At 41.0% G+C, this 26,299-nt stretch overlaps 1 protein-coding gene across 1 annotated transcript in view; it reads left to right on the top strand.

Annotated features, from left to right (window-relative positions):
* Positions 1-26,299, top strand: part of VWA3B (von Willebrand factor A domain containing 3B) — a 219,622-nt gene that overhangs the window by 43,661 nt on the left and 149,662 nt on the right. The window contains exon 7 of the mRNA XM_036263356.1: positions 12,911-13,036. Coding sequence (XP_036119249.1) covers positions 12,911-13,036 — 126 coding nt within the window. The remainder of the gene's footprint in view (positions 1-12,910; positions 13,037-26,299) is intronic.

The following is a 26,299-nucleotide window of genomic DNA, read 5'->3' as shown; positions in this document are numbered from 1 at the left end:
GTCGGCATTCTCACCAGCAGAGTACAAGACTCCCCTTTTCTCCACACCCTCACCAACACTTGTTGTTTGATGATTGGTTGATGGTGGCCATTCTGACAGGTGTGAGGTGATACCTCATTGTTGTTTTAATTTGCATCTCTCTGATGATTAGTAATGTTGAGCATTTCTCCATATGTCTCTTGGCCATTTGTATGTCCTGTATGGAGAGGTGTCTATTTAGTTCCTCTGCCCATTTTTTAATTGGTTCTTTGTCTTCCTTTTGTTGAGTTGTATGAGCAATCTCTGTATATTGGAAATTAACCTCTTATCTGATATATCATTGGCAATTATGCTCTCCCATACAGTGGGTAGCCTTTCCGTTTTGATGATTGTATCTTTCGCTGTGCAGAAGCTTTTGAGTTTGATGAAGTACCAGGTGTTCATTTTCTCCTTTGTTTCTGTTGCCTTAGGTGATATATCGGTAAACATTCTGCTGCGTATGATGTCTGAATTTTTTTTTTTAATTTTTTTTCTTTATTGATTTTATTTTATTTTTTTATTTTTTATCCTCGCCCGAGGACATTTTTTGATATTTTGTTCAGATAGAGTGGGAGGGAGAGAGAGAGAGAGAGACATCGACGTGAAAGGGACACATCGAGTGGTTGCCACCCACACAACCCAACCAGGGCCGGGGACCAACTGCAACCGAGGTACGTGCCCTTAGCGGGAACTGAACCCGGGTCTTTCGAGACCGCAGGCTGATGCTCTAACCGCTGAGCCAAACCGGCCAGGGCTGATGTCTGAAATTTTGTTGCCTACATTTTCTTCTAGGATTTTTATGGATTCATGAGTCACATTTAAGTCTTTTATCCATTTTGAGTTTCTTCTTGTGTATGGTGTAAGTTGATGGTCTAGTTTCATTTTCTTGCATGTAGCTGTCCAATTTTCCCAACACCATTTATTAAGGAGGCTGTCTTGACTCCACTGAATGCTCTTGCCACCTTTGTCAAATATTAATTGAGCATATTGTCTTGGGTCCATTTGTGGGTTCTCTAGTCTGTTCCATTGATCTATCTGCCTGTTCTTATGCCAGTACCAGGCTGTTTTGATTACACTGGCTTTGTAGTATAACCTGAAATCTGGTAATGTGATCCCTCCAACTTTGTTCTTCTTTTTCAAGATTGCTGTGGCTATTTGGGGTCTTTTTTGGTTCCATATGAACTTTTGAAGTATTTGTTCTAGTTCTGTGAAGTATGTTGTTGATATATATATATTTTTTAATCCTCACCCGAGGACATTTTTCCATTTTTTGTTCTGATAGAGTGGGGGAGAGAGAAACAGAGAGAGAGAGACAGAGAGAGAGAGAGAGAGAGAAACATCGACGTGAAAGGAACACATTGAGTGGCTGCCACCCACACACAACCAACCAGGGTTGGGGACAGACTGCAACCGAAGTATGTGCCCTTAGCAGAAACCAAACCTGGGTGTCTCTGGACTGCAGGCCGATGCTTTAACCGATGATCCAAACTGGCCAGGGCTGTCGTTGGTATTTTAATGGGGATTGCATTGAATCTATAGATTGCTTTGGGTAGTATGGACATTTTAATGATGTTAATTCTTCCAATCCATGAACAAGGTACGTGCTTCTACATTGTTATACCTTCCTCTATTTCTTTTTTTCAATGACCTGTAGTTTTCTGTGAATAGGTCCTTTATTTCTTTGGTTAAGTTTATTCCTAAATAAATTAATTTTTTTGCTGCGATGATAAATGGGATTGTTTTTTTAGTTTCTCTTTCTGTGAGTTTATCATTGGTGTATAAGAATGCTGTCGATTTCTTGATGTTAATTTTGTATCCTGGGTCTTTGCCAAATTCATTTATTAATTCTAGTTATTTTTTGATGGATTCTTTGGGGTTTTCTACGTACAGTATCATGCCATCTACAAATAATGACAGTTTCACTTCTTCCTTTCCAATTTGGATCCCTTTTATTTTTTCTTCCTGTCTGATTGCTGTGGCTAAGACTTGCAGTACTATGTTAAATAAGAGTGGCATAGTGGGCATCCTTCTCTTGTTCCTGTTCTTAAGGAAAATGCTTTTAGTTTTTGTTTATTGAGTATGATGTTGGCTGTAGGTCTTTCATATATGCCCTTTATTATGTCGAGATATGATCCCTCTATTCCCAAATTGCTGAGTATTTTTATCAGAAATGGGTGCTGGATTCTGTCAAATGCTTTTTCAGTGGCTTTTGATATGATTATATGATTTTTATCTTTCATTTTGTTTATGTGGTGTATCACATTTATTGACTTGCGAATATTGTACCAGCCTTGCATCCCCAGGATGAATCCCACTTGGTCATGGTGGATAATTTTTTTTGATGTATTGCTGCATTCAATTTGCTAGTATTTTGTTCAGAATTTTGGCATCTATGTTCATCAGGGATATTGGCCTGTAGTTTTCTTTCTTTGTACTGTCTTTTTCTGGTTTTGGAATCAGAATTATGCTGGCCTCATAAAATGAGTTTGGAAATTTTCCTTCTTCTTGAATTTTTTGAAATAGTTTGAGGAGAATGGGTATTAGTTTTTCTTTGAATGTTCAGTAAAATTCCCCTTGAAGCTGTCCAAGCCTGGACTTTTGTTTGCTGGGAGAGTCTTGATTGCATCATCGATTTCTTTTGTTATTGGTCTGTTCAAGTTTTCTATCTTTTCCCAGTTCAGTTTTGGGAGACTATGTGTTTCTAAAAATTTGTCCATTTTGCCTAGATTGTCGAATTTGTTGCTGTATAATTGTTCATAATATTTGTTAACGATCCTTTGTATTTCGGTGGTGTCAGTGATTATTTCTCCTCTTTCATTTCTGATTTTGTGTATTTGGGTTCTCTCTCTTTGTGTCCTGGTGAGTCTAGCTAAGGGTCCATCAATCTTGTTTATCTTTTCAAAGAACCAGCCCTTTGTTTCCTTGATCCTTTGAATTGTTTTTTTGGTCTCTATGTCATTTATTTCTGCTCTGATCTTTACTATTTCCTTCCTTCTACTTGCTCTGGGGTTGTCTTTTTGTTTGCTTTCTAGTTCTTTAAGCTTTGAGGTTAGACAGCCAAATAGAAATTTTTCTTGCTTCTTGAGGTAGGCCTGTAGTGCTATGAACTTCCCTCTCAGAACTGCTTTTGCTGCATCCCATAGATTTTGTGTTGTTGTGTGTTCCTTTTCATTGGTGTCCAGGAAGTTTTTAATTTCTTCCTGATCTCCATGGTAACCCATTAATTGTTCAATAACATGCTATTTAGCCTCCATGTTTTCAAATGTCTTTGTCTGTTCTTGTTGCAATTGATTTCTAGTTTCTTGCCATTGTGATCTGAGAAGACGCTTGATATGATTTCCATCTTCGTGAACTTGTAGAGACTTAGTTTGTGTCCTAACATGTGGTCTGTCTTTGAGAATGTCCCATGTGCACTTGAGAAGAATGTGAATTCTGCAGTTTTGGGGTGTAATTCTCTGTAGGTATCTATGAAATCCATTTGATCTAGCACTTCATTTAGAGTCTGTGTTTCCTTGTTAATTTTTTGTCTAGAACATCTATCTAATGATGTCAGTGGCGTGTTGATATCCCCTTCTATGATCATATAAGTCTTGATTTCTCTTTTGAAGTCCTCCGAAAGAGTTTTAATATATGTTGTTGCTCCTATATTGGGTGCATATATGTTTACCAAGGTTATATCTTCTTGTTGGATAGATCCTTTCAATATTATGTAGTGGCCTTCTTTGTCTCTAGTTATGGCCTTCATTTTGAAATCTACTTTATTAGATATCAGTATTGCTACCCCAGGTGTTTGGTTTTTTTTTTTTTTTGCTTTCCATTTGTTTGAAAGATTTTTGCCATCCCTTCACTTTCAACCTATGTGAGTCTTTTGTTGTGAGGTGGGTCTCTTGTAAACAACATATATGTGAATCATGCTTTCTTATCCAGTCTGCTACTCTGTGTCTTTATCGGAGCATTCAAACTATTCACATTTAAGGTGATAATTGATATGTACTTATTTATTGCCATTTTTGTTTATTGTGGCTCTATTTTTCTTCCATTTTTTTCCTACTAATTACAGCAGTCTTTTTTTTTTTTTTAATTTTATTTTTTTTATTGATTAATTTTTGTTACAGATGATTCTCCTTTTTTCCCCCACTGATTCCCCCCTCCCTCTTCCCTCCCTGCCCCTTCCCCAGATTGTTGTCCATGTCCACTGTTCATGCATACATGCGTATAAGTTCTGTGGTTCATCCCTCCCCCACCTCCCCACTCCTTAGGGGATTGTCAGTCTGTACCCCGCTTCCGCGTCTCTGGGACTACCCCATTCCTCAAACTGTTATGTTCATTATATTCCACAAATCAGTGAGATCATATGAAATTTGTCTTTCTCTGTTTGGCTTGTTTCACTTAGGATGATACTTTCCAGGTCCTTCCATGTAGTCTCAAAGGATAAGAGATCTTTCTTTTTTACCGCTGCGTAGTACTCCATTGTGTATATGTACTACAGCTTTTTGATCCATTCGTCTACTGATGGGCACTTGGGCTGTTTCCAGATCTTAGCGATTGTAAATAGTTACAGCGATCTTTTTAGCATATCTTGCAGTGCTGGTTTGGTGTTAATATATTCCATTAGCCTTTTTTTGTCTGGGAAGCTCTTTATTTGACTCTGTCTTTTGAATGATAGCTTTGCTGGATAGAGTAGTCTTGGATTCAGATCCTTGTTTCTCATAACCTTGATTAATTCATGCCACTCCCTTCTGACCTGTAGTGTTTCTGTTGAGAAGTCAGCTGAGAGCCTTATGGGGTTTCCTTTGTAGGTAACCTATTGCTTATCTCTTGTTGCCTTTAGGATTCTCTCTTTGTCTTTAATTTTTGGCACTTTAATTTCTATGTGTCTTGGTATGCGCCTGTTTGGGTTCTTCTTACTTGGGGCTCTCTGTGCTTCTTGAATTTGAATGCCTTCTTCCTTCACCAAGTTAAGAAAGTTTTCTGTTTCTATTTCTTCAAATATATTCTCTAACCCTTGCCCATTTTCTTCCTCTTCGGGGACTCCTATGATGCGAATGTTATTATGTTTTCAGTTGTCCCACAGTTCTCTTAAGCTGTCTTCCTGTTTTTTTAATTGTTTTTTCCTTTTGGTTTTCTGATTGGTTGATTTTTTTCTACCCTGTCTTTTAATTCAGTGATCCGGTCCTCACTTTCCTCTACTCTTCTGGTTAGTCCTTCCAATGTGTACTTTATTTCTGCTATGTCATTCTTCATGTCCACTTGGTTGGTTTTCAATGTTTCTATATCTTTACTCATGGTGCTGATGTGCTTACTCATGCTGTTGAGCTTTCTCAATGTCATGGCTCTGAACTCTACCTCTGATAATTTGTTTAACTGCATTTTATTGATCTCACCATTGATAGAGTTCTCTTGTTCTTTAATTTGTGATTTGTTTCTTTGTTTCACCATTTTGGCTATCTCAGTTGGTTTTGGAGCCTGCCAAAATTTTCTTTTTGGGTGTTGGTATTCTGCTGTTTGTGGTTCCCTCTACTGGGTTTTGATGAGCCTGGTTGGGCCCACGTTAAATACCACTGTCAAGCCTTACTTTCCTGGGTAGATTTGTAAGTCCAGGAAAGGTTCAGTTATCCTCTAGCTTTTTCCTGGTGGCTAGTAGTCTCAGTTACTCAGTGCCTTGGAATGTAGCCATGGTGTTCTGCATAAGAGGATTTCCAGAGGGTGGAATAGATGCTGGTTATTACTGAGCCTCAATTTGCATTTCTTTGCCTCACCTGGGAAAGGCTGAATCTCCGAGTGGAGGGGCTTCTGCTTTTCCCCACAGCTCTGGGAAGGAGCACACTGGCTACCTTCCTTTGTGGCCTCAACTCAGCAAAAACTCTGAGTGCCCTCCAAATCCCAGTGTCCCCACAGAGTTCCAGCCCAGTCTGCCCTCCCTCTGCCAGAGCCCCCAAGTGAGTGGCTGTGGCTATTTTAGTGCTCTGTCCCAGCTCTCTGCGCTGTGGAGCAGGTTTTGTCTTTATTCCCCAAGGGTGCTGCTCACAGCTAAGACTGCTGCTGTCCGTGGGCACCTAGTCCACCACCCTCTCACGCCTCCGCAGATCCTACCAGTGTCCCTGGTTATATGGTCCTGTCCTGCTGCTTTTTTGTTGCTTTTATCTGAGGATTTGTCTTTATTTTAGTTGTAATTCCCGTTTGGTCCTGGGAGATCATCTGCGTAGCTTCCATCCACCCCCATGGCCATTTTCACATCCTCTCCCAAGAATATTTTAGATAGAAACAATTTGTTTATATGCCTGTCTCATTTATTAGACTAAAGCATCACAAACTTTTGTTGCAAAAGAATCACTGGCATCCTTTTATTATCCTGTGCCCCACCCTCAGAAAGCATCTGAGGCAGGGCTTAGGAATCTGCATTTTGATAAGCAGAGAGGGTGGTTTCCGCAGGGGTTCTGAGGACCACACTCTGGAAAAATTACACAGGAGTGAGAACCTTTTAGCGGGAACTGAACCCAGGTCTCTCCGGACCGCAGGCCGATGCTCTAACCGCTGAGCCAAACCGGCCAGGGCAGGAGTGAGAACCTTTTAAAAGCTGGGACTGTGTCTTGTTCACTCTATTTCCAGTAGTCACATATTATGGGCTTTGACCAGGTTTTGTGAAACAAATGAGTAAATGATGATGCTCCGAAACAGTGTCCTGTTGATAAGAGGATAGTTTTGAATAATTGGCATCCTAGTTTCTAGGTCAGTCTCTTGTGAGTTTGAAGAAAATTATTAGTCACCTAAAACCTGCTCATTCCTGAATGTTCTTACAGAGTTGGGAATAGACCCTGCTGTGTGAGTGAGACCCAGTCCCCAGTAGCCCATATGGCCTATTTTCACAAAAACGGGCTTCTTTTGAGGACAGGAGGCTGAATAGATGCTGGTGTGGGCTTGTTTCCCTAGAACGATAGTCTTAGCCTTACTCTTTCTCTGTTGATTCAGAGCTGGCTGATAGGAATGAGGGAGCAGTTTGGTCATCTTGCATTTGTTTTGTGCACTGTAGGTCCCTTAGAACCAAAAGAAGCCCAGGCCTTTTTATGATGGAAAGGCTGAAAAACAATATTAATACATTTTCTCTATGGGAAAGTCATAAAATTCTCATGAATTTACCATTTTATTAAAGCACCCTTTGAATTGGTGTCTTTTAAATGGTATTACCTATTCTAAATAGAATAGATTTATTCAACTAAACTATATTCATGGGTATTTTTGGCAATTTTTTCTTTAGCTGTTGCTTCTCTAGCCCCATGGTGGTGTTTTTATCTCCTGCTTGCCCAGTAGTCCCCACAGCCAGGGGTTCTTCTTGCTGAGTTTGGGTGAGTACTTGTTCTTCACTGTGGAAGAATGGTGGTGTTTCTGTGGGAATCTTGGACAGTTACACCACATTACATTTGCACTTTACAGTGCTCTACTTAGAAGAGAGGTCCCAGGCACTAGTACCACACCCACCTACTGAGAGTTGCCCATATTTGGTATTTGAAATTGCTTTTAAAGACATCATTCATGGGCCTTGTGCAACATATATATTCATTGCCCCCAAGAAGATGTCAGATGTTTCTCCAGACGGCAAAGTGACTCGCTTTGCTTTAATTAGTGGTTGATTCCATAGGGCGAGACTGAGAGCAGCTGCACACTCACCTCAGCCGTTAGGGTGGTGGGGCCAGAGCAAGACAATGGTGTTCATTGACCTCCTGACAACAATACTCCTTAATATATAATTTAACAAGTACCTGGGAATTTTTCCATTACAATGAAAACTATTGATTTTACCACTTGCAATTCCTCTGTGGATGTAGTAAGTCCCCTGCTACCAGATCCATGTGGTAAGTTTAGGTCTCTGGAAATTTCAGTCACCTCATCATTTTTAAAGTTTTTTAAATGTTACATATTGCTTTCTGAATATAGAAGTATGCTTGTTTTCCCTGAAAATACTGCCATTTGATGGTTTACTCAGCTTTCTCAGTGCTCATGACTGAATAGCAGTTTGATGCTCAGGCAGATAGCAAGGTCTCTACTCAGCTGGGCCCATTCTTCACCCAGGAGCCCTGGGCAAGGAGGAAAGAGCCACAGGCAAATGGGGCGCAGTAGGTCCTGGGGATGGTCTGGGATCAAGGCTGCTGAAGGGTTTTATTTCTGGACTGCCCTCTCCCAGGACTACATTAATCGTCCTTGGACTAGTACTGTATCTAGCTACTTTTCTAATCACCTTGCCCTCCTGCCCTTGGAATGATAGTATTTCAGATATTTTGGGAAGCCTTGACTATCTGTGGTGCAAAGATATAAAAGGAAATGATTTATGACTTTGAGGCATGTCATGGTTAATGTTTGGACTACCTAGGGTATAACCATATACTCAAATGATAGGAGCCTGCTACATATCACTCAGAGAGCTTCTTGCCATATTGGAGCTGTCAGTGATGAGGCAGGAAAGAATGTCTAGGTGCTCCATAATTGTTTCCTTGTAGTTAGGAAAAAGAGAAACAAGGAAAGAGGAATTTTCTTAACAAAAACACTGGATCCTTTGCTAGGTGCTGGGGAGGATACCAAGAAAGAAAAAACTTTCCCCAGACTCCAGATGATTTCAGTCCAGTGGCAAAGGCAGCCTGTGCCAACATAAACTGCAACCCACGACTGCACACTAACTCCATAGGAGAGCCATAGACCTCAGCCTCAACAGCAGGGCAGTCACGGACACATTGCTGAATAGTGAGCTGTGTTGTAAGCAGCTACCTACTAAAAATAATAACATCGTGTTTGTGAAGGGTTGACTTAAGTTAGACTGAGTTCGGGGTCATGTGTATAGTAATTCACCATACTGATGACTCTTTGTGCTCTTGGAACTGGAGGTTGGAGTGACAGGCAGCCAGGAATTGCATATACTGCCAGCCCATCTACTGGCATGGCCCAAGAGTGTGTCCTGGCAGCAAGGGGCTGAGAACAGTGGCTGTGGCTTGTACATTTCCCAGGAGTTGAAAAGGAGCAGGAGGGAGACCATGGTTTCTGGGGGTGGTTGGGCCAAGCTTATGGTGGAGCCAGGATGGTGCCTTGAAAGAATAGTGGGGCTAGGTGAGTGTCATGGTGGGCTATGAGCCCCTGAAAGGGAGAGCAGTGGGAAGAGGCCCTAGAGGCCTGGGAGGACAGTGCTCTGACCGAGTTCACAGGGTCAGAGTATGAGAGGGAGTATTATAGGGCCTTGAACACCAGACTCAAGTGCCAGCTCAGGGACCAGGGCCCTGTTCACTGCTGTATCCTGGCACTGCAATATGCACCCACTACATAGTAGGTATTAAACATGCATTTGCTAATTGAACAGATTAAGGAATTGAACTCTGACAAGTGGACTTTATCCTACAGGTGAGACATGGAAGATTTGACAGGGCGGTGGTATTTTGTAGAAGGTACTCAGGGCTGTTCCCTGACACATCAAAGCATATCTGACCCGGGTCTTGTTTCATTTGTTAAACTAGCCAGTTTGAGAAATCAAATGAAGCAACACAGCTTCATTTGGGAGCAAATGAAGAACACAGCTTAATGTGACATCTCTCCTAGCTGATGTCAGTATTTAGCGAGTCTTCAAACATGTGGGGGATGTCAGGGGTTGGTGCAGGGGGTCATTGGGTTGGAGGATCTTTTTGGTCCAGATGTCTCTATGAAAAACCATATCCTGCTTCTGAGCACTGCAGGCCTTGTCTGGCTGACACCGCGATGGTTGAGATCCATTAGGCTTCAGTGTTGTTTTGTCTCCTCTTTGGGTGAGCCTGGAGAATTTCAAGTTCACAGAGCTCTCTGAACACTGGGGTTTCCTGTGCCTTGTCCTCTTTTCTCTTCTGTTTTCAGTGGGGCCATCTCCCTGGGCTGCAACTGTCCCACATCCTAGCTAAGTCCCTCAGAAGTGTCCCTGATAAAAATGGTAGCCCTTCCACATTGCCTATGAAGTAACTTGAAACAAAACCTCTACATTCTCAGTTATACTCTCTACTGCCCTGTGGTTTTTCTTGTTCACTAACTAGTTTTGTTTTGTTTTTAAACAAAACTAGTTAAATGGATAGTTTGAGTTATTCCATTTTCTGATCCACAGCTTAAGAATCTATTGCTGCCTGATGACAATGGCTAAACCAGTGTGGTGATAATCCTAATTACAACTTGTACAGGGAGCTTGTCAGGTCACTGCTCCCCTTACACACTTTCCTGTCCCTGGATCAAGAGCCAGCTGTATTTCCTTGGAAATTTTCCTGGATGCTGACCTGTAGTCACCCCCTCTTAATCTATTAATGGAAAGCCTTGACTCGTTTGGAACATTTTAAGAGAGAACCCTGCTACTTAACATGTCCATGCTGAAGTCAGTGGCCAGAAGGCAAGCTGGCTTTCACATCAGAAAGGCCTGTATTAGGGCTTGCATTTGGCCACAGCCTGTGATATTTTTGGAGTTCCAGTATGGAGCTGGTACACATCATGTTTCACTCCATGGACTGCTGATGGTTGCAAAGCCATGGTGGCCATCCATCTCTGCCAGCGCTTGTCACCAGCTTCTTTGCCAGCACAGCTATTAATATTCCCTCACTTGATCTGGCTAACTTCGGCAAGGCCAGAACTCGGGTGTTCCTGCCTTTCTTGACTACTTTTTAAGTCAGAGACATTACTCTGGTCTGCCCCAGTCTGTCTTGGTGGCTTAGGGTCAGCCCTTTGCCCTGGGATGAATCTTCTGGAGTAGCCTGTAGACCTCATTGTGGTCTCTCATTCTCTATGGCTGTGTGATCTCAGGTGTCTGGGGACTGCTATGCAGACAGGCTTGGTAAGTGGGGTCTCATCAGCAGCTGCAGGAGGGACTTAAGAGCTCCTTCATAACCATTCACACTTTCTCAGGGCAACTGGTCATGGAGGCTGAGTTGGTGCAGTCACATCAACCAGGGTTTAACTCTCTGCTCTGCCACTCATTGACAATGTGACCTTGGGCAACTTGCTCTGCCTCAGTTTACACAACTGTAAGATGGGGATAAGAATAGAATTTGCCTGTAGGGTTGTGGTGAAAAGAAATGACAAAATGTCTAGGAAGGTCCAAGTATAATGCCAGGCATATATCAAGTATCCCCAAAAGGTATTTATCATTATAGAATTTGGATCTAGCTTTACTTCAATGATAACATCATCAGTGTTTGTAAGCCAACTGTATACAATCTGTGAAGTAGAGTTGTTGTTTGTTGTGTTTTTAAAAAAATAACATTTTTAGCTCTGGCCATGTGGATCAGTTTTTTGGAGCATCATCCTGTACACCAAAAGTTTTTGGGTTTGATTCCTAATCAGGGCATATACCTAGGTTGCAGGTTAAATCCCTGGTCAGGCACTTATAGGAGACAACTGATCAATGTTTCTCTCTCACATCGATGTTTCTCTCTCTCTCTCTCTCTCTCTCTCTCTCTCTCTCTCTCTCGCACGTGCCCTCAGAATCAATTAAAAACATATCCTCGAGTGAGGATTGAAATAAAAATCCACAGCTTTTCTTTATTGGAATGGAGTTTTTAAAACTAGAGAATACAACTGCTAAATTCTTGTCTATACAACTATGTTGAAAGCAGCCCCAGAGCAAGGACTCCCCTTTAGCCCCCACAGTGCTTTGAGTAGTGCCAGGCTGGTGGCTAGGCCCACGGATACCACTGAAAATGAATGTGTAGTATCTTCCACTCAGGATAGACTCTTGGAGTCACCACTGCCCATATGTGCACAGCACAGAGGTGCGAAGATCACTGCAGATTCATGTACAGTTGTAGGAAATAATACAGAAATACCCATGTGCCCTTTACCCAGTTCCCCTCATAGTAACATCTTGCAAAACTATAAAACAATATCATAATTAGGATATTGACATCGATACAGTCAAGATACCACAACAGGATCCCTCCTGTTGCACTTTTATAGTTACACCTATATCCTTGCTGCTCTTATACCCTCCTTAAGCTCTGGAAACTACTAATGTGTTAGAGCCTGGACCTGGGTGAGGGCAGAACCTTGGTCCCAGCCTTGGACATCTTACCATACAAACTTTGATTGATTGATTGTGAGAGTTACATAAATGAGCCATACCATTAAAAATAAAGTTACACAGACCAACCTAGCCCTAAACTGAGACAGCAGAAGTCCAGAAAGGGAGGCCAAAGACTCATGCTAACATTAGGGGAAAATGAAGACTTATGAAGGTGCTTTCAAATAAGTAGACAGTCTCAGCTAAATCAAGAAAGGATGAGGGTCATCACTTTCATAAACCATTAAATTTCCCTTCTTCACTGGTCTACCTTGGCATTTATTAGGTACTTTTGAATATTCTTTATCATATATGAGTATTATGAATAATTCATCTTAAAATATTCTGGTTGCTACAAATCTTTATAAAGATTTATTCCATCTCAACATCTGCATTTATAATTTCTTGAGATGATAGCACTTCTTAGGGATTTCAGTTCTGCTTCTCAGAGGTTATTGGGGAACGTGGAATTTGTTCAAAATGTTCTAGAACCCTGGCTGGTTTGGCTCAGTAGTTAGAGCATTGACCTGTGGTCCAGAGAGACCTGGTTTCGGTTCCCACTAAGGGCATGTACCTCATTTGCAATTTGTCCCCAGTCCAGGTTGGGGTTGTGTGGGTGGCAGCCAGTTGATGTTTCTCTCTCACATCGATGTTTCTCTCTCTCTCTTCCTCCCTCTCTCCCTCTTGCTCTATCTGAAGATGAATGCAAAAATGTCCTCAGGTGAGAATAAAAAAACAAAAAACAAAAAATGTTCTAGAAAACTGGCTGGGGTATGCCAGGTATGCTAGGACTACCAGAGAGTTCTTGGCTGACCATGGCCACCCACTCATGCTGTGTTTCTCTTCCAGGAGCTGGGGTCCGAGAGGACGTGTTTCTCATTTGGAGGGAGATGGAGGAAGCCTGTAGCACGCTGGCCCAGATCCAGAGGTTGGTGGCTGAGCCTTCAAAGTCTGACGTGGCCACGACAGATCATGGTGGGTGTTGCTTATGGTCACTACTGTGAAAGAGTCATAACTGCTGCTGTTTTGGGGATGGAGGCTGTTTCCAAGTTCTTTACCAACGAATGCTCCTTAGCCCAACCTGAGGAGAACATCTGGAACTGTATGCTGTGTGTATTCATATACACGTGTGTGCACATATGCATGTTGTGTATACATGTTTATGTGTGGTCATGTGTTTGTGTGTTGTGGGCATATGAAGATTGTTAAAGAAAAACCAGAGTTGGCCCTGGCCGGTTTGGCTCAGCAGTTAGAGCATCAGCCTGCGGTCCCGAGAGACCCGGGTTCGGTTCCCGCTAAGGGCACGTACCTTGGTTGCAGTTTGTCCCCGGCCCTGGTTGGTCGTGCGGGTGGCAGTCACTCGATGTGTCCCTTTCACATCGATGTTTTTCTCTCTCTCTCTCCCTCCTACTCTATCTGAACAAAAAATGTCCTCGGGTGAGGATAAAAAAAAAAAAAAGAAAAACCAGAGTTGGACAGTAGTTAAAGTAGTAAAAACAGATTCTATTTAGGAACTATTGCAAAGGGAAAAAAGATGATACAAACTAGACTCAGTTATGAACACAACATGGACAAGTGGGGATTTATAGCCAAGGAGTTATATGGATCATGGGTTGGTAGATAGAAAACAACTGAGAGGAAACGTCAGGGATTGGGGGGATTTCTGGCTAAACTGATCTGCCAGGGTTCTTGCTGTAGGCAGGCCACAGGGATCAGATGTCACCTGGGGATATTGAGGGGATTCTGGCTAAACAGGTATTTTGCTAAAATTGGGCGGTACAAAGACAAACAGGAAGTTGCAAGGTCACAGTCTAGTTGAGAAGAGGATTCAGAGGAGCCTGAGTTTTGGAGTGAGAAGAACCTGGCTATAAATTTCATCTTCATCACTAGATTAACTGAGTTAATCTCTTTAAATCTTAGTTTATTCTTCTGTAAAATGATTATGATAATATCAGTCTCAGGGAGTATAGTTTAGAGGCCACATGTGAGAGTGTCTGACTTGCTCCTGTTGCCACCCACAGCCCAGTGTGGGTTTGTTTTATTTTTAAATATTTTTATTGCTATTTAGAGAGAAAGGGAGAGGGAGAGAGAGAGAGAAACATCAATATGAGAGATGTGAGAGCACAACATCGACTGGCTGCCTCCTTCACACCTCCTACTGTAACCTGGGCATGTGCCTTGACTAGGAATCAAAATGGCAACCTTTTGGTGCACGGGATGATGCCCAAACTACTAAGCCACACCCTCCAGGGTACAGCCCAGTGTTTTCAAAGGAAAGGCTGTGTCAGCCCAAGACCCTGTGACTGCTTTGTGTGAAGGCAGTGGCCATTCCCAAGCTTGGCTTCCCAAGGCCTACAGGCCAGAGGAGATGGGGTAGTCATCAAGAGAGGGCATGAGTCAGGATGGAAGAGATTATATGGGCTGCCATTGAATGTGGAACCAATCCCTTCTTGGGCATAGCAGCCCCCATCTGTCCCCTTGGTTTGGCACCTATGACTGTGGGGCCAGGAGAGCAATTTCTGGCAGAGATGACTCATCAGCCTGATGCCTGGGATAAAACGGTGAGGCCAGACATTCTGACCACTGGTAATTTTACCTTGTTTAATTACCAAGAGCAGGACATGAGAATTCCTTGGGGGTGAGGAACTAACAAAAATATAAAACAATGTTTTTTTAAAAGACATTATACACTACTAATGAAGGCTAGTATCCCTGAAATACAGGGAAAATCCAGGGTGAGCTCTATGATTGTCCCATCTTAATGCTTTGAGAGAGTTTCCAGGCCATGGTGTGGGAAGAAGGATCTTAGGTGGAGCACAGCAACTTCTGAGTTTGGTAGCCAGAGTGAAGAGTCCTGGGAGACCAAAAAATATAGATTTCACAGGACAGAGTGCCAAAGAGGAGAGAGGTACACAGAGAACTCTGGAAATCTGCATTGAACCCCTCTTGAGAATTTGTCTCACTACTGATCAGCTCATTTATGTGAGGAAATTACCTGAGCCTGGGAAAGATCCATTGGAAAGAATTATAAAGAAAGGGCTTGGAGTTTGCATATTGTCTGTTTTCACCAGCCCAACTAGGAAAAGGTATAACTTGTGGGACCCTGGGGAGACTACCTGGGAAGGTCTTCCCTCAGTAATGGGGATTGACTGGCCTTAAACTGAGCTCTGGGTCCTCCTAAGAAATCATTAAAGCAAGATATGAAAGGAAATAACTCTTCATAGGTAACTTAACTGCATCACAGAATAAAGCTCACGAAGACTTATAAGAATACAGAAACATCCAGTACCCATCAAGGTAACTTTCACAATGATTGGCATTCAATCAAAGATTACTAGGCATGAAAAGAAACAGGGTATGTTCCCCTTAATAATCAATCAATCAAACTGACTAGAAACTGACACAGACATTAGAATTGGCAGAAAAAGACATTCAAACCATTATTATTACTGTATTCCATATGTAATTCCAAAAGTTAAGTAGAGACAGGGAAGATATTTAAAAAGGTACGTGTTGATCTTTTAGAGGTGAAAACTTTTAGGAAAGAAAATATTTAAGATGAAAACATGCTGAATAGAATAAATGGCAGTTAGACATTACAGGAAAAAAGATTAGTGAACTTGAAGACACAGCAATAGAAACTATCCAAAATGAGATGCACACAGAAAAAAATAATAAGCAAACAAATAACTAACAACAAACAAACAAGAGCATCAGTGAGCTATGGGACAACTTCAAGTGGCCAAATGGACATGTAGGTGGAATTTCCAACGAGAGGAGACAACGGGCAACGGAAAAATATTTGAAGGAGTAAAGATTGAAAAATTCTCAAATTTGATGAAAACTATAACCCAGAGATCCAAGAAGTTCAATGAATGCCAAGTACAGGAAAATGAAGGGAACTGTACCAAGGGGTATTATAATCAATCTGCTCAAAATCAGTATTATAGAAGAAATCTTAAAAGCAACCAGAGGAAAAAAGACACCTTTGTACAAAGGAACAAAGATAAACACAACAGCAGATTTCTTGTGAGTGAAAAGACAGTGGAGCAATGTCTTCTTTTTTCATTCAGTACTTTAAATTTTCAACCTGGCATTCTATATTCCATGAAAATGTATTTCAAAAACAAAGACAGAAAAATGTAAGACAGACAAAAGCTGAAAGAATTTATTATCAGCACATCTGCCCTGCAGGAACTGTTAGAGGAAATCTCTTAGGCAGGAGGAGATGATTCTTTAATATGGAAAATATGGATCTACACAGAGTAATAAAGAACAGCAAGAATAGCTACGTGGATAAATATGTGATATTTTTCTATTTAGGTATCTTTAAGGCAATATACTGTTTAAACAAAAATAAATGTCTATAGCAGATGTATAAGTAAAATGTATGACAATAATAGCATAAAAGCTAGGAGAAGAATAGCAGCATTACTCACAAGTTCCAAAGAGAAACAACCCATATGTCTACTGACAGATGACTGGATAAACTATATATATATATACACACACACACACACACACACACACACACACATACACACACACACCCCAGAATATTATTCAGCTTTAAAAAGGAAGGAAATTCTGACTCATGCTACAACATGGATAAACCTTGACAATGTTATGGTAAGGGAAATAAACCAGACACAAAATGACAAATATTGTATGATTCCACTTGTATGAGGTAAATTTAGAGGCAAATTTATAGAGACAGAACGTAGAATAGTGGTTACCAGGGCGTGGGGAAATGGGGAATGGGGAGTTATTATTTAATGGCTGCAGAGTTTCCTTTCGGGATACTGAAAGAGCTCTGGAATTTGGTGGTAGTTGTTGCACAACAATGTGAATGTACTTAATGCTACTGAATTGCACATCTAAAAATGGTTAATTTTAGGTTGTGTATATTTTACCACAATTGAAAACAACAATAAACCACTGAACTTAAAATATATATATATATCCAGGAGGGGAGAAATATGCTATGGTAGGCTTCTGTACCTGGCATGAAGTGGTATAATATCGATTGAAATTAGAACATGATACATTGAAGATGTATACCATAAACCTAAAATAACTGCTAACTGACTAAACAAGCCAACAAAGGAGATAAAATGAAGTGGGAAATACTCAAACCAGAAGCTGTCAGCAAAAACAGAGAGAACAAACGCAGGACTAATAGAAAACAAATAGCAAGATGATAGACATAAGCCTAACCATACATATGTCAAAAGTTGTCAACTTGTACATTTTAAATGTGTATGGTTTATTGTGTATTATTATACCTGAACACAGCTGTTAATAAAGTAAAAGAGGACATAGGTAACTCCTGAGGTGCTGAGCTATTGAAAGACATTGGTGTGGTACATCTGAGCATTCCGTGTGTATATGCCAGGTGTGACTCAAATGAGAAGATGGCTTTTCTCACAAAAGGTTCAAGATTTGTACAAAGTTAGGGAAACTTGACTCTTCTTCGGATGCTGCTGCAGTTCAAAACATTTCAAGAACACTTCATTTGGAATAACCTTCACAGCCATTTTATGGCCTACTGAAGATAATTAGTCTAATCATGTGTAGTCATGCCAAGATTGGATTCTGAATACTTGGTTGATTCAAGATGTCAAGCTCAATGTCAAAAGACAAGGAAGGGAGAGCTAGGAAGATGGCAGCAGGCAGGACCGAAGGGAGGGTGAGTGTGTGAGAGAGTGAGCTAGTGTGTGAGAGAGTGTGAGTGGACAAGAAGGTGGACGACCAAACCTGAGCAGTGCAGAGACAAGGAGCAGAATGTTCCTGTGCTGTGGACAGGAGCATCCAGATACCGCGGTAAGCGGCTCTTCAGGGCACTTCTCCCTGTGCTGCAGGGATATCCCACCATTTTGGAAGATCCTGGATCTTCCCTGGGAGGAGGCAGTGGGAGTGGCTAGCGCCCAGCAACCTGAGTGCACCAGCATGCCTGGCACCATCGGACCAGTAGACATTTTGTGTCAACACAGACCAGTGCACAGTAGTGGAGCTGCCAAGGTGCTGGTCACAGAAGCCATGGACAGCCAGGAGCCCAGCACCATCCCCCATAGTAGCAACCCAATCAGAGTCCAGATATATCCCCAGCAACAGAGGCTGGGGAGCAGACATCCATCCCCAAGCAACAGAAAAACAGACCAGCAGCTGAGACCCATCCCCAAAAACTACAGAAAAAGTTGAGCAGGAGTAGAGCCCCACGGGGCAGCAGCACTCCTCAGCCACCAGAGGCGGGTCCTGGGGCTCCACAGAGGCCTGTCCAGCAGCTCACAAGAGCAGTGGGAAGCCGGAGCCTGAGAGGAACTGGTGCGATCCAGCTGCCTGTGGGTCCTGTGGGGTGCTGGGGCACCAGAGAAACCTATGTGACCCAGCAGCCCACAAAAGCGGTGGGAAGCTGAACTCCAAGACAGACTGGTGCTATCCAGCTGCCCACCCGTGGGACCTGTGGGTTGCTGGGGCACCTGAGAGGCCTGTGGAACCCAGCAGCCCATAAGATAGGCATAGTCCCGGGTCCCCAAAGGGACTGTGCAAACCAGTTACCCTCGGGACCTTCAGGGTGCAGGGGCACCAGAGAAGCCTGTGCAACCCAGCTGTGCACCAGATAGGCGTAGAGGATGTGAAAATGGAGGCGGAGTGAATGGAAGCTACACAGACGATCTCCCAGGACCAAACAGGAATTACAACTAAAATAAAGACAAATCCTCGGGGAAAAAAGCAACAGTAAAGCAGCTGGACAGGGCCATATAACCAGAGGCTCTGGCAGCATCTGCGGAGGTATGAGAGGGAGGGGGGCTAGGAGCCCACGAACAGCAGTCTTAGCTGTGAGCAGCACCCTTGGGGAATAAACCAAGCCTGCTCCACAGTGCAGGGATCTGAGACAGAGCACTAAAATAGCCATAGCACCCCACCTGGGGGCTCTGGCAGAGGGAGGGCAGACTGGGCTGGAACTCTGTGGGGACACCCAGGATTTGGAGGGCACTCAGAGTTTTTGCTGAGTTGTGGCCACAAAGGACGGTGGCCAGTGTGCTCTTTCCCCGAGCTATGGGGAAAAGGAGCAACCGCCCCCTCGAAGATTCAGCCTTGCCCAGGTGAGGCAAAGAAATGCAAATTGAAGCTCATTAACAACGAGCATCTATTCCACCCTCTGGAAATCCTGTTATGCAGAACACCAGAGCTACATTCCAAGGCACTGAGTAACTGAGACTACTAGCCACCAGGAAAAAGCTAGAGGATAACTGAACCTTTCCTGGACTTGCAAATCTACCCAGGAAAGTAAGGCTTGACAGTGGTATTTAACGTGGGCCCAGCCAGTCTCATCCAAACCCAGTAGAGGGAGCCACAAACAGCAGAACACCAATACCCAAAATGAAAATTTTGGCAGGCTCCAAAACCAACTGAGATGGCCAAAATGGTGAAACAAAGAAACAAATCACAAATTATAGAACAAGAGAACTCTATCAATGATGAGATCAATAAAATGCAGTTAAACAATTATCAGAGGTAGAGTTCAGAGCCATGATCTTGAGGACGCTCCACAACATGAGTAAGCACATCAGCACCATGAGTAAAGATATAGAAACATTGAAAACCAACCAAGTGGAAATGAAGAATGACATAGCGAAAAAAGAAAACATTGGAAAGACTAACGAGCAGAGTAGAGAAAGCTGAGGATCGGATCAGTGAATTAGAAGACAGGGTAGAAAAAAATCAACCAATCAGAAAACCAAAAGGAAAAAAACAATTTGAAAACAGGAAGACAGCTTAAGAGAACTGTGGGACAACTAGAAATGTAATAACACGTGCATCATAGGGGTCTCCGAAGAGGTAAAAAATGGGCAAGGGTTAGAAAATACATTTGAAAAAATAGTGACAGGAAACTTTCCTAACTTGGTGAAGGAAGAAGGCATTCAAGTTCAAGAAGCACAGAGAGCCCCAAGTGAGAAGATCCCAAACAGGCCTACACCAAGACACATAGTAATTAAAATGCCAAAAATTAAAGACAAAGAGAGAATCCTAAAGGCAGCAAGAGATAAGCAACAGGTTACCTACAAAGGAAACCCCATAAGTCTCTTAGCTGACTTCTCAACAGAAACACTACAGGCAAGAAGGGAGTGTCATGAGGTAAGCAAGGTCATGAAAAACAAGGATCTGAATCCAGACTGCTCTATCCAGCAAGGCTATTATTGAAAAGAGACAGTCAAATAAAGAGCTTTCCAGTCAAATAAGGCTAAGGGAATATATTAACACCAAACCAGCACTGCAAGATATGCTAACAAGACTGCTGTAATTAGTAGAAAAAAATAGAAAGAAAAATAGAACCACAATAAACAAAAATGGTAATAAATAAGTACATACCAATTATCACCTTAAATGTGAATGGTTTGAATGCTTTGATAAAAAGACAGAGTAGCTGACTGGATAAGAAAGCATGACTCATATATGTTGTTTACAAGAGACCGACCTCAAAACTAAAGACTCACATAGATTGAAAGTGAAGGGATGGAAAAAATTTTCCAAGCAAACGAAAAGGAAAAGAAAGCTAGGGTAGCAATACTGATATCTGATAAAGTAGATTTCAAAATGAAGGCCATAACTAGACACATAGAAGGCCACTACATAATATTGAAAAGATCTATCCAACAGGAAGATATAACCTTGGTAAACATATATGCACCCAATATAGGAGCAACAACATATATTAAAAAACTTCTGGAGGACCTCAAAGGAGAAATCAACAGCAATACAATCATAACAGGGGACTTCACACCCTGCTGACATCACTGGATAGATGTTCTAGACAAAAAATTAACAAGGAAACGCAGACTCTAAATGAAGCGCTAGATCAAATGGATTTCACAGATATCTACAGAGAATTACACCCCAAAACTTCAGAATTCACATTCTTCTCAAGTGCACATGGGACATTCTCAAAGATAGGCCACATGTTAGGGCACAAACTACATCTCTACAAGTTCACGAAGATGGAAATCATATCAAGCGTCTTCTCAGATCACAATGGCATGAAACTAGAAATCAATTGCAACAAGAACAGACAAAGACATTTGAAAACATGGAGGCTAAATAGCATGTTATTGAACAATTAATGGGTTACCATGGAGATCAGGAAGAAATTAAAAACTTCCTGGACACCAATGAAAAGGAACACACAACAACACAAAATCTATGGGATGCAGCAAAAGCAGTTCTGAGAGGGAAGTTCATAGCACTACAGGCCTACTTCAAGAAGCAAGAAAAATTTCTATTTGGCTGTCTAACCTCAAAGCTTAAAGAACTAGAAAGCAAACAAAAAGACAACCCCAGAGCAAGTAGAAGGAAGGAAATAGTAAAGATAAGAGCAGAAATAAATGATATAGAGACCAAAAAAAACAATTCAAAGGATCAAGGAAACAAAGGGCTGGTTCTTTGAAAAGATAAACAAGATTGATGGACCCTTAGCTAGACTCACCAGGACACAAGGAGAGAGAACCCAAATACACAAAATCAGAAATGAAAGAGGAGAAATAATAACTGACACCACCGAAATACAAAGGATCGTTAACAAATATTATGAACAATTATACGGCAACAAATTCGACAATCTAGGCAAAATGGACAAATTTTTAGAAACACATAGTCTCCCAAAACTGAACTGGGAAGAGATAGAAAACTTGAACAGACCAATAACAAAAGAAATTGAAGATGCAATCAAGACTCTCCCAGAAAACAGAAGCCCAGGCTTGGACGGCTTCACGGGGAATTTTACTAAACATTCAAAGAAGAACTAATACCCATTCTCCTCAAACTATTTCAAAAAATTCAAGAAGAAGGAAGACTTCCAAACTCATTTTATGAGGCCAGCATAATTCTGATTCCAAAACCAGAAAAAGACACTACAAAGAAAGAAAACTACAGGCCAATATCCCTGATGAACATAGATGCCAAAATCCTGAACAAAATACTAGCAAATCGAATGCAGCAATTCATCAAAAAAAATCATTCACCATGACCAAGTGGGATTCATCCCGGGGATACAAGGATGGTACAATATTCACAAATCAATAAATGTGATACACCACATAAACAAAATGAAAGATAAAAATCATATGATCATATCAAAAGCCACTGAAACAGCATTTGATAAAATCCAGCACCATTTCTGATAAAAATGCTCAGCAATTTGGGAATAGAGGGATCATATCTTGACATAATTAAGGCCATATATGAAAGACCTACAGCCAACATCATACTCAATGGGCAAAAATTGAAATCATTTCCCTTTAGAACAGGAAGAAGACAAAGATGCCCACTTTTGCCACTCTTATTTAACATAGCACTGGAAGTCTTAGCCACAGCAATCAGATAGGAAGAAAAAATTAGAAGGGATCCAAATTGGATAGGAGGAAGTGAAACTGTCATTATTCTCAGATGACATAATACTATATGTAGAAAACCCCAAAGACTCCATCAAAAAATTACTAGACTCAATAAATGCATTTGGCAAAGTAGCAGGATTCAAAATTAACATCAAGAAATCGACAGCATTTTTATACACCAATGATGAACTCACAGAAAGAGAAACTAAAAAAACAATCCCATTTACCATTGCATCAAAAAAAATGTAGATACCTAGGAATAAACTTAACCAAAGAAATAAAGGACCCATTCACAGAAAACTACAGGTCATTAAATAAAGAAATAGAGGAAGATATAAAAAAGTAGAAACACATACCTTGTTCATGGATCGGAAGAATTAACATCATTAAAATGTCCATACTACCCAAAGCAATCTATAGATTCAATGCAATCCTCATCAAAATACCAATGACATATTTCACAGAACTAGAACAAATGCTTCAAAAGTTCATATGGAACCAAAAAAGACCCCGAATAGCGACAGCAATCTTGAAAAATAAGAACGAAGTTGGAGGGATCACATTACCAGATTTCAGGTTATACTACAAAGCCAGTGTAATCAAAACAGCCTGGTACTGACACAGGAACAGGCAGATAGATCAATGGAACAGACTGGAGAACCCACAAATGGACCCAAGACAATATGCTCAATTAATATTTGACAAAGGTGGCAAGAGCATGCATTGGAGTCAAGACAGCCTCTTTAATAAATGGTGTTGGGAAAATTGGACAGCTACAATGCAAAAAAATGAAACTACACCATCAACTTACATCATACAGAAGAATAAACTCAAAATGGATAAAAGACTTAAATCTGACTAATGAATTCATAAAAAATCCTAGAGAAAAATGTAGGCAACAAATTTCAGACATCATATGCAGCAGAATTTTCACTGATATATCACCTACGGCAACAGAAACAAAGCAGAAAATGAACACATGGAACCACATCAAACTCAGAAGCTTCTGCACAGCAAAAGATACAATCCTCAAACTGAAAAGGCAACCCACTGTATGGAAGAGCATAATTGCCAATGATATATCAGATAAGGGGTTAATTTCCAAAATATATAGAGTACTCATACAACTCAACAAAAGGAAGACAAAGAACCCAATTAAAAAGAGCAGAGGAACTAAATAGACATCTCTCCAAACAGGACATACAAATGGCTAAGAGACATATGAAGAAATGCTCAACATCACTAATCATCAGAGAGATGCAAATTAAAACAACTATGAGGTATCACCTCACACCTGTCAGAATGGTCGCCATCAACAAATCATCAAACAACAAGTGTTGGTGAGGGTGTGGAGAAAAGGGGACTCTAGTATACTGCTGGTGGGAATGCAGATTGGTGCAGCCTCTATGGAAAACACTATGGTGTTACCTCAAAAAATTAAAAATTGACCTTCCATTTGACCCAGTGATCCCACTTTTAGGAGTATACCCTAAGAAGCCTGAAACATCTATCTGAAAGAATATATATGTCCCCATGTTCATAGGAGCAATATTTACAACAGCTAAGATCTGGAAACACTCCAAATGTCCATCAGTAGATCAATGGATAAAAAGCTGTGGTACATATACACAATGGAGTCCTATGCAGCTGTAGGAAAGAAAGATCTCTTATCCTTTGAGACGACATGGAGAGACATGAAAAGTATTATTCTAAGCGAAACAAGCCAAACAGAGAAAGACAAGTATCATATGATCTCACTTATTTGTGGAATATAATGAACATAGCAATCTGAGTAATGGGGTGGTCCCAGAGACATGGAAGCGGGGTACAGACTGACAATCCCCAGAACAGGGGCTTGTGGGGGAGAGATAAACCACAGAACTTATATGCATGTATGCATGAATAATGGACCTGGACAACAAAGATGGGGACAGGGCAGGGAGAGGGGAGGAGGAATCAGTGAGAGAAAAAGGAGAAACATCTGTAACAAAAATAAAAAAAAATAAAAAAATAAAAAGACAAGGAAGGGCGTAGAGGTTCATTCAAGCTCTGCAGGCACCTCCAACCACGAGTTCTACAGGAGTTTTAAGCACTTTTTAAAAAACAAGTGGAGAGAGGGACAATCCATATTTTTATTGGTATTGTATTAAATAATCAGCCAGATTTCTCTATAGTCTTGGGTAGTGGTGAAGTACACAGGTTTTGGAGTTAGAAAGATATTAATCCTGGCTCTGCTCACTCCTGTGTGACCCCATGTAAGACATGTATTATCTTTGCCTCCTTATTTGCAGAATTAGGATGTTAATGATAATACCTACCCCACAAGGCTAATAATTAAATGATAATATATATGTAAAACACTTAAAACTGTGCTGGCTTATAGTTAGACTATAATGATAGCTTAATAAATGGTTAATCCATTTATTTATTCTTTCACTTATTGAGTGGTTCTTATATGTAGCTTTGTGTTAGATGAGAGTAATGGCGAGTAAAATAGTCATGGAATGGGCCCTCATAAAGCAAGACCTTGTACCATTTCTTGCTCAGTGAGGTTAGAAAATAAGATTCACATGGAAGTTTAATTAATAACTAGGGTAGAATGATGAAGGGAAAGTATGAGCTTCTTAGCTATTCTCTGAGGTCAATGATAGCTTTGCTGAAGAAATGACATTGGAACTGATATCTGAGGGTTGAGGAGGCAAGTTCATGAGGTGAAGGGGTGGGAGTAATGGGAAAGCGTATGCCAGGCAGAAGAACAACACACGCAGAAGTCCTAAGGCAGGAAGGAATATGGCACTTTAGAAGAATTTTAAAAAGATTAGTGTGGCTGAAGCTCAGAGTTCGAGTTAGCAATTGGCCTGTGATGAATCTGGAAAAGTAGGCAAGAACAAGATCATTCTGGGTCTAAAGGCCATGGTGTGAGATGTGAGTCCTTACTTTCATACCAATGGGAATCCACTGGAAGATTTTAAGCAAGAGAAGAATAATATTTATTTGCATTTAGAAACAAAAAATGACTTTGGCTACTTAGTGGAAGGGAAGGGCCAAGCAAGGGTAAGAATAGAGAGTTAAGATGTTAATATATAGATCAGAGATGATGACATCTGGGACTAGGGTCATCATGTGAAGGTGTAAAGCTTTTGTATACTATTAAAATTAATTTAGTACTAATCCAGACTAGATTGTGATAAATTAAGATGTTTATTGTAATTCTGAGGGCAGTCACTAAGAAAATAACTAAACAATATATAGTAAAAGAAATGCTAAGGGAATTAAAATGGTATACTAGATAATATCTTTTTTATGTAGAAGAAGATAGTGATAAAATAAAAAAATATTTAATACATATAGAACAAAAATAGCAAAATGGCAGATGTAAATCCTACATAAAATGGATCTAACACTTCAATTAAACAGCAGAGATAAACAAGATGCATTAAAAAATATGATCTAACAGTATGCTGTCTATAATAGATACATTTTATTTTATTTATTTATTTTTTTATCCTCACTCGAGGACATTTTTCCATTTTTTGTTCAGGTAGAGTGGGAGGGAGAGAGAGGAACAGAGAGAGAGAGAGAAACATCGATGCGAAAGGGACACATCTAGTGGCTGCCACCCGCACGACCGACCAGGGCCGGGGACAAACTGCAACTGAGGTACGTGCCCTTAGCGGGAACCGAACCCGGGTCTCTCAGGACCGCAGGCTGACGCTCTAACCGCTGAGCCAAACCGGCCAGGGCTATAATAGATACATTTTAAATTGAAAGGTACAAATAGGATGAAAATAAAGGATAGAAAAATATGTCATACAAATAGTGACAATCCAGGAGCTGGAGTAGCTCT

Source organism: Molossus molossus, unplaced genomic scaffold (assembly GCF_014108415.1).
Source record: "Molossus molossus isolate mMolMol1 unplaced genomic scaffold, mMolMol1.p scaffold_m16_p_15, whole genome shotgun sequence".
Taxonomy (NCBI): domain Eukaryota; kingdom Metazoa; phylum Chordata; class Mammalia; order Chiroptera; family Molossidae; genus Molossus; species Molossus molossus.
Note: the sequence above shows the minus strand (reverse complement) of the source record. Positions and strands in the feature narration are given on the sequence as shown.